At 37.1% G+C, this 8,770-nt stretch overlaps 1 protein-coding gene across 1 annotated transcript; it reads right to left on the reverse strand.

The window, feature by feature from the left end:
• Positions 1–4,857: 4,857 nt before the first annotated feature.
• Positions 4,858–5,825, reverse strand: LOC109168477 (NAC domain-containing protein 90-like). The gene is made up of 2 exons (XM_019317498.1): positions 5,545–5,825; positions 4,858–5,151 (listed from the first exon to the last, which is right to left on the reverse strand). The coding sequence occupies exons 1-2, from the start codon at positions 5,779–5,781 to the stop codon at positions 4,939–4,941; spliced, it is 450 nt and encodes a 149-aa protein (XP_019173043.1). The 5' UTR covers positions 5,782–5,825; the 3' UTR covers positions 4,858–4,938.
• Positions 5,826–8,770: the final 2,945 nt, after the last annotated feature.

The following is an 8,770-nucleotide window of genomic DNA, read 5'->3' on the forward strand; positions in this document are numbered from 1 at the left end:
AACTCCTCCGAGTCTACTCCGTCTCTATCAACTTCTTCTTCAGAGTTGAGGGTTGGAAAAAGATTGATGAATTTCCAACTTGAAATCTTGGCTTGATGTAGCTTGATCTTCGAATAAAAGCTGTAAGATTTCCTTGGTGTTATGAAGACTTAGATGGCTGGATGATTGTAACACCCCGTGTTACGGCCTTCAATCCCGGATTAATTATTTAATTAATCCTGTTAATAATAATTAAATATGATTTAATTTGGTTAGGTTTCCCTTTAATTAATTAATGAGGTCCACCATGAATCGTGGACCCTTGTTTAAACTAGAGTTTTAAGCCCATTAGGAATAAAAAGAGTAAACCTTTTACTAGTCAGATTCCAATTAGGAATCCTAGACCTATACATCCATTAGGAATAAAGAAAGTAGGCCTTTACTATTCAGATTATGATTAGGATTCTTGATTCTATAAATAAGGAATTAGAAAGTAATTAGAACCCTCACCACCCATAGTTATATTGCACGAAAATATTCCCGGGAGATTCCCCACCACCAAGCCTAGGGAGATCAATCGGATGAAAATCTTAGAGAAGAACCTTAGTAGCCAAGGATTCTGATTAAGGCTAAGAGGTAACCCATGTCTCAACAAAACCTATTTTCTTCGCTATAAACTCCTTCCTTAGCATCCTTCTATATGCTTGTGTCTTGATTTATTCCTCTATGCTATTTGTGATATATTCTTGATGATTGATAAGATGATTTATGTGTATTCTTGATAATCTTGATGATCTTGATGTTGAAAAGAGGTTCTTGATATTGATGGGATGATTCTTGACAAATCTTAATATTTCTTGATGTTAAAGATAAATCGTGATTTTGATGATTTGGGAGGGATTAGAGCCCTAGGGTGGATTGGGAATTTGCGTTATAATGTTCTTGATATATATTTGGGTGGGAATTCGCATGTTCGGGTGTTGTTTATTTTTAGAAGTCATAATAGGATGAGTTATACGTGATTCTTGCTTTTGATCCGTTAATTGCCTACGTGGTGTCGTTAATTGCGTTTAAAAGTGTCTAAGCATGGTTTCGGGTTCCACAAAAGATCCCGGGACGTAATTGTGATGAAAGAGTCAGTGGGGGGTAGGTGGGGGTAGGGGTACCCGCCACCTACCCACTGCCCGAGAATCATCGCCGGGCAGCGGGCAGGCGTTCGCCCGCCAGCAACCCGCTGCCCGGGCGATGATCTCCGGCAGGCAGCCGGCGGGTGACCCCCACCCACCGGCTACCCGCTGGTCCGTGCCCACCCCGGGTCTTCGGCTTCCCCGTTTGATGTTCCCCATTCCCCCGTGGTGTCCCAACGGACCCCGTTTGTCGTGCCTGAGTCTAGTTTGATGTTTTGGGTACCATTCGTAGGATAAAAGAGTCTTAGGAATTTCATGCTAGTCGAATCGGTAACCCGTTGACCTAGGTGGAAGTCGAATGAACCCCTTAGGACTATTCTTAGTATGTGAATGATCACACGTAAGCTTATTTATGTGTCTTCTCCTTCGCAATGTGCTATTATGTGTTATGTGATGCATGATTCCCCAATTTGGAGATCAAATTGGCTATACGGGTAGTTGGATGGGTTGAGAACCATCCCAACTGTTAACCAGGCCGGTTGCGATCGGTCAGGTATATAAATATTATATAGGGCTGCGGTCCACTGTTGGTTACTTATGAGCTGCGGTTCATCCTTCTGGCTACGGTCAGTGATTCACTTCTTGGGCTGCGGTCCACATGGGCCTCGGGTATGATGACCCACCGAACTGGACGCGCCAGGCGGTGTGTAGGGCCAATAAACCCGAGGAAGGCTGTAGTCCACCGACCTGAGTAATCAGGCGGTGTGTAGGGCTACGGCTGGCTGCGATCCACCGAGTGATGGGCCAGCGGTGTGTAGGGTCGTAGTCTCCGAGGATCTTCGCCCACCGACTGTGTCCCTCAGCGGTGTGTAGGGCTTGATCCGCTACGGTTCACCGACTGTGCTCGTCAACGGTGTGTAGGGTTGTATGTCCCCCCTTGTAAAGGGGATCACAGTCCACCGACTGGGCGCGTCAGCGGTGTGTAGGATTGTGGTCCGACGTTGAGTTCGTTAGCGGTCCTTAAAGGGTTGGTTGCGATCAACTCCCTTCATGTTGCGGTATGAGGTAGGGTGCTGCGGGACCGTGTTAGTGCTATATGCGCTAACCCTCATGTTCGGGGCATGCGATTGGTCCCGTGGCGCCAGCTCAGTGTGATTGAGTGTCACAAATGATGATTGGACGATGATATGATTGATTTGGAAATAGACTGTGACCTTAGTTGCGTATTCTTTATGATGATTCTCCTTAACTGTTATTATTGATTGTTGTGTTTACCCCTATTTGCTGAGTCCATTCCTGGTTTTTAAACTAGAGTCTCTTAAGTATATATCTTTCTGCTTCGAAATGATTTTCATATATCTTTCTATAATGTATTTCAATGCATTGGAGTGGCTTACCAGCATCATTCGTTGAACAGATATATTTGGCTTTCAGTCACAGATGAGTAGACACCGGAGCGCGCTAGAGATCCGGAGCATAGAATAGTTAGTTTCCCTTTCGGCTTGCGTGCCATGATTATGTATTGACATTGCTTGAGCATGTTTAGTTAGTTTAGCCTGTGCATCTGAGTTCTCCAGCTCAGATGTGGCATAGCACCCCGCACTCTTATGTTAATTTTGGGATTTAATGAGAATTCACCTTTATTATATAAACTTTAAAAGTTTTCAAAATTTCGGGGTGTTACAATGATCTTCTTAGAAAGAGTCTTCACAACTACATGCTGGTTAGCAAAGCTTGTAAGATGAGCAGTTTGAAAGCTTTTTAGATAGCAAAGAGTGATAAAAACTAGCACCTTCTTCAAGTGATGAAGAGGGGTATTTATAGGGTGCGAAATCCATCTGTTGGAGGTTGATGAAAATTTCAAACCTATTAACCAGCGTGTAATGACCTTTGGGTAAGGAGGTTTAAATGAGGCTATACTATTTTGCTGTTAGTTTCAAAAAGCAACCAACCATTTTGTCATCTTGTACGGACAAAAGGTACTAATGATTAAATGCTCCTTGATATTCGAGATTTCATTCCTATGACACCATTTGTGTAGAATGATTTACCCAGCTCTGAGACTTAGACAAACATGCTTCTAATATCATATGATTCTTGTATAATCAAGTCAAGCTTTGACTTGTAGTCTCGGGTCATTATCAACGAAAGATTGTCCTTTCCTTTCGTTGAAAACCTCAGTCAAATAATCTATCTTTATCATTTGATAGTTACACGAGAGATAGATCATTCCATGCTTCGGTCTAAACTGATCTCTTGGTCATCTTCTTCTCTAGATTCTTCTTCGTCTTCGAGGAGAACCCTGATTCGTGTTCATGCTTATTTAAGCACGAATCCTCTTTGAGCATAGTATACACGAAAGACACTAAACACAGAAAGAAAAAGGTAGTTGAGGGGTCTAAATTCTTAGTGAGCTTGGTATCATCAAAATCTGAATACATATGTTCCTAACAATGTCCAACTTCAGTCGCCACTAAAATATTATTAGTGATTAATCTACCAGGATAAAGGCAGTTTGATTCTCGGTGACAATATTATCAATGATCCTTTTCATTCTGTTTACAATCATTTTAGCCATTACCTTGTAGGTGACGTTACAAAGAGCAATAAGTCGGAGATCAGCTACCGTCTCTAGAGTTGATTTCTTGGGTATCAAGGTAATAATAAGAGCATCATTAAGTCCTCCCGGGGTAAAGGAATGAGTAGTGTTGAGACATTCTAAAATAAATTTTGTAGTGTTAGGGCCGACAAGATTTCAATAGTGCTGATAAAACCCGTGATTCATTCCATCAGTTCATGGTGACTTATCCAATGCATAGAAAAAATGGCTGATTTTACTTCGCCACTTGTGAATGGAGCTAATAGAGAGATGTTTTGTTGGTCAGTAACAATTCGAGAAGTGGTATAAGATTGGAATGCTTCATTAAGACCATTAGTGGAGAATTATATCTTGAAAATAATGTTGCACCACTGGACGCAGACTCTCACCGTAAGCCCAGCTTCCATCCAATCTCTTGAGTCTACTAATCCGATTTTAATTTCTTGTGTCTTGCTGAGGCAAAGGAGTGAAAATATTTGGTATTCAAGTCCCCACTTTGGAGCCACTGTCTTTTTGCTCTTTGCTTCCAGAAAGACTCTTCTTGGTCCATAAGCTTTTGGAGTTCACCTTGGATAATAACAAACTGATCCAGGCTATAAGCATCCTTTTTTGGGCGCAACAGCTCCATCCTAGCTTTAAGTGATTTAATTCTCCGACCAAAGTTATTAAAAAGCTCACCTCCCCATCGTGAAAGGGCATTGCTACAGTGGGTGATTTTCTCAGGAAGAGACACTTAGGGAGCTAATTTGATCCTCTTACCTATCAATTTTAGTTTAATTGTTTCGCTTTGGATTGTTCTGTGACTTAATTGTAATTTTTTAAATTTAATGATATAATTACATTTTCGCATTAAGTTCGATCAATGGTGTATTGAGCATTATTCCTTCTTATTAATTTTGATGATTCTGATCACCTAAGGGAAAATTTAAGATTAAATTAAAATATGATATTCGTTGATAACGTTGTTAGATCAGATCGATCAAATTATCTTAATATTAATGAACTGGATCAACAAATACTAAAGTTACGTTGTAATTGAGTAAAACCATTTTAATTTTAGAAAAAGCATACAAAACGGATAAGATACTCCATTACATAGATATATGGAATTTAATTGATAACATGCATTACGCAGAATTTATTAAACTAGCAATTCAGTTTATGAGTTCGTGGATCAAAAACCCATGACTTCCAATTTCCAAATCCCACAAAGGAACACAAACATCCCAGAAATTATTCTGCGAAGATGATGAATCTTCTACGGATTCTGGGACAGCCTGCGGATGGGAGGAATATGACTGCTCCGCTATGGTTTCTGGTACAGTTTGCAGGTGTGGAGATGGCGGCTCTGCAGCTCGAGGGACAGCAATGGCAGCTGGGGCGGACGTACGGTCGCCCGGTCGAATCCGCGGTCAAGCCTCGCCGTCTTATAAACTCGTGCCGTAACTGCATGAGCATTGACATTGTATAGATCAAACCCTTACTACTAAGTCAAAAATTATAATTCATAAAGACAGAGTGTTGAACTTGACTTTTCAAGAGTCAGAGTGTTGAACTTGACTTTTCACAGGCCTACGTTAGCAGTCCCCCTAGCCACAGACATAAATATTTTGTCTGGACTAATGAGAGAAACTTACAACTACTAGGCAAAGGTATGCATGAGATAAATTCTGCCCACAGGAGATAAACTAGTCTAAGTTGTCCATAGCAAACGGATTCAAATAAAAAAGATTAATCGATTGCTTATATTAGGAGTTAAACTTGTAAACTTGTGGTTATTAAGTTAACAGTCTTACCAACTTAATTCGATAAATGTTGAAGATGGAACAGAATACATACCTGTACATCAGACATTGTAGCTGTAGGAGGAGGTTGTCCCAGAATGGCTTTGTACTCTATCATCTTCCATTCTGTCTTTCTGCCTGTGGGAGCCCTACCTCTGTAGAAAATCATGGTCCTTTTACCTCCTATTATTTCATTATTTGAATAGATGAGAGTGGGGGTACCAGCTGCTTTCCAGTATCCTTCTGGTGTAAGCCGGTTAGGTTTTCCTCCACGGGATATGTTTTCTTGCATATCAACAAAGAAAAAGCACTCTTCTGGGTCACCCCTACAAAGCTCTCCAACGAACTCTGTTCTCATGTCATATATAAATAGTATTATTCAGTAAATGGACGCACAAAGTTAACCATTTTCACTAGCTATATCATCTCCTAATCTCTAGCTACTATGTACGTTCATGATAAAGCAAGAAATTACTAAGCCAATGCTTCTTTCTCTTTCTTGCAAGAAATTCAAGAAAATGCTTTATTGCTAAACTATTTTCGAATCTCTTTCGGAAAGTGCTAGATATGGGTTTAATGACTTTAATCGGACCAACTGGTCTACTATGAGTAGGGACCGAGCCAGAAATTCAGTTGAGGGGGCGAAGAAGTAAAGAGGGATTCAGAAAATTTTTCAAGTATAGACGAAACATTAAAATAAATTAAATTAAAAGAGATAATTTAAAAAAAAAAAAAGGAATTACCTAATAAATATAGTTGTAAATATTGTTAGATATGGGCGAAAAATAAAACACATCGAAACTTTATAAAAATATTCATTACAAAATATGAAACATAATTAATTTGATAAAATAATTTGAATAGAAAACACATTATAAATTACACATCTCATTATTAATATAAAAGAATGTTATATATATGTGTGTGTGACATGACTGTGTTAATGTTAAAGGATTATTCAAACCCTTGACCTTTACTATTACCAAACATGTGGTCTATCAACTAATCTAACTCATTTCTTGTTGACATTTAATAGTTTTTTTTTATAATAATACTAAAACATGTACTATATATACGTATATACATACAAATATTATATATGGGGTGGGGGTGGGGGTGGGGGTGGGGGTGGGGTGAGGGGGGCAGCTGCCTCCACCCCCTTTGGCTCCTTCCCTGACTATGAGCAATAAACATCAAAATTTGAGTGGGGTCAATTGACCTCACTCAAGTAAAGGTGGCTCCACTAACAAGACCTAGGTGGATCTAGTATGGATGATCATGTTTTGATTCGAACTGAATCGTATATTGTAAAAATTATATCAGAATTCAAACCACCGATTCTGATTCTATTTTGATGAAATTGAGAATCGAAACCGCCGATTCGGGTTTCAAACCAGAAACCAGAAATTAAAAAAAAAAAAAAAAAAAAAAAACAATAATACCAAAGGAGAAGCAAATGACTCTTTAAAAATATAACATATAAAAGGTAAGAAAATTAGGTGGACTTTGGTTATTAAAATTTTGATAAGATAAGTAGGTATAGTAATGTAATTTGGTAAAATTAAGTACAAGTATAAAATTATTTTATTTTTTTATTTTAACTTTAAAGTTTAAATATTTTTCGATATAACCATTTTTAAAAAATTTCAAAATAAAAAAAAAATCAAAAAAATAATTATTGAATTTAGATTATTTTATAAATAAGCAAAATTTATTAAAAAATAAAATAAAATTAAACCAGCAGTTTAAATCAGAACCCCCGATTTTGATTTTTCATTTTCCACAACCATGAACTGTCAGTTCATAACCGAACCTTTAGCTAGTTGGACCAAATTCTAATTGCGTTCTTGATTTTTGATCCTTTTATTTTAAATTTTTTATTTTAACTCTTGATTTTTCGTTGTACTAAGAAAATAAAAAACTAATTAAACCCTACAAGAAATGTTGCAAGAAATTAGTAAGCAAATGTTTCATTCTCTCATACAAAAAATTCAAGAAATTCTTGAAAGTGCTTTTTTAATTTGCAGAACTATTACTGAGCCTTCTAAAAAAATATTAAACATATGTTTAATATGAACTTGACTAGCTAGGTTTAAATCTAGTTCATCTGATCAGATCGTGATTGTCTTGTTGATTTATTGTCCTTTTTAATTTTTCTCTTTTGAACATTTGATTTTTTCAGTGTACCCATAATAATAATAATAATAATAATAATAATAATAATAATAATAATTAAAAAAAAAAAAACACTTCTAATAACCCCTATTACAAATATATATATTTACACATATTATTTAAAATGAATCCTAATCATAACAATAATCACCTTTCCCAAAGGAGAATTGAAGCATGAAGAGTGTAGATCAAACATAAAGTAAATGATTTGCAAGGGAAACTATAATATGTGTAATACTACTATAAATACTAACGAGGTAGATCCCATGGACAATGATCATAAATGTTGACAACTGGAATAACCGCATCAATGTCTTCCCTGTCGCCTTGGAGCTTATGTTTGAGATAGAAGCAAACTAATTCTTCCTCAGTGGGGAAGAATCTGAAACCCTGTGGATAATCCTCCATTATTATTGTCTCATCTGCAACTATATTAAACATATTATATTATTATATATTTATATAAGCTGGCCGGTAGAGAGATGATGATGAAAGACTAGAAAACCATGTAACGAAGAAAACCACTAACCCAGTAACCCATCCGTTGGAACAAAGAAAACCGCCAACCTTTTCCAACATAGTATTGTAGTTGATGTGGATTGAGAGTGGTTTCCAACCCTAAATTTCAAAATACAGTGGGACCCTGATGAATGTGAAGCAATTTTACTTTCATTTTCCTGCTCTTCTGTTTTATTTGATGATGATGTTCAAATTGGAGTTGAAAAAACTAAACTATGTTAAAGAATATTTGAAAGGATGAATTGATAGAATATTTGAAAGGATGAATTGATACTTTTTGGGCAATCCCAATTCGTCACTCTATTGACTTGATAATTACGGAGTACAAGCTTTCAAGTTCGAATCTCAATATGAGCAGTCTATTTACTTTCTTGATTTGAACCGATATCGCCTACATCCTTATTATCTTTTGTTGTTGCGAGATTTCCCGTAAATCAAAGAATGAATTGATAATTCTTCCTTCTAAATGTTGTCGAAGTGTCTCAAAATATACTCATAAAAAGGATAAGTATAGTTTTTTAATTGTAAAGTATTCTGAGTTTATTATTATGCCAAAAGCTACAGCACCACGTTTTGATGGCAAGATG

This window comes from Ipomoea nil, unplaced genomic scaffold, assembly GCF_001879475.1.
Source record: "Ipomoea nil cultivar Tokyo-kokei standard unplaced genomic scaffold, Asagao_1.1 scaffold3199, whole genome shotgun sequence".
Lineage (NCBI taxonomy): Eukaryota > Viridiplantae > Streptophyta > Magnoliopsida > Solanales > Convolvulaceae > Ipomoea > Ipomoea nil.

Bases quoted from the DNA above. Each gene is read 5' to 3' on its own strand.
- LOC109168477 (XM_019317498.1), bottom strand. From the start codon at position 5,781: ATGCAAGAAAACATATCCCGTGGAGGAAAACCTAACCGGCTTACACCA. The intron at 5,152-5,544 runs GTATGTATTCTG...ATGCTCATGCAG, and splicing joins CTACAATGTCTGATGTACAG to TTACGGCACGAGTTTATAAG.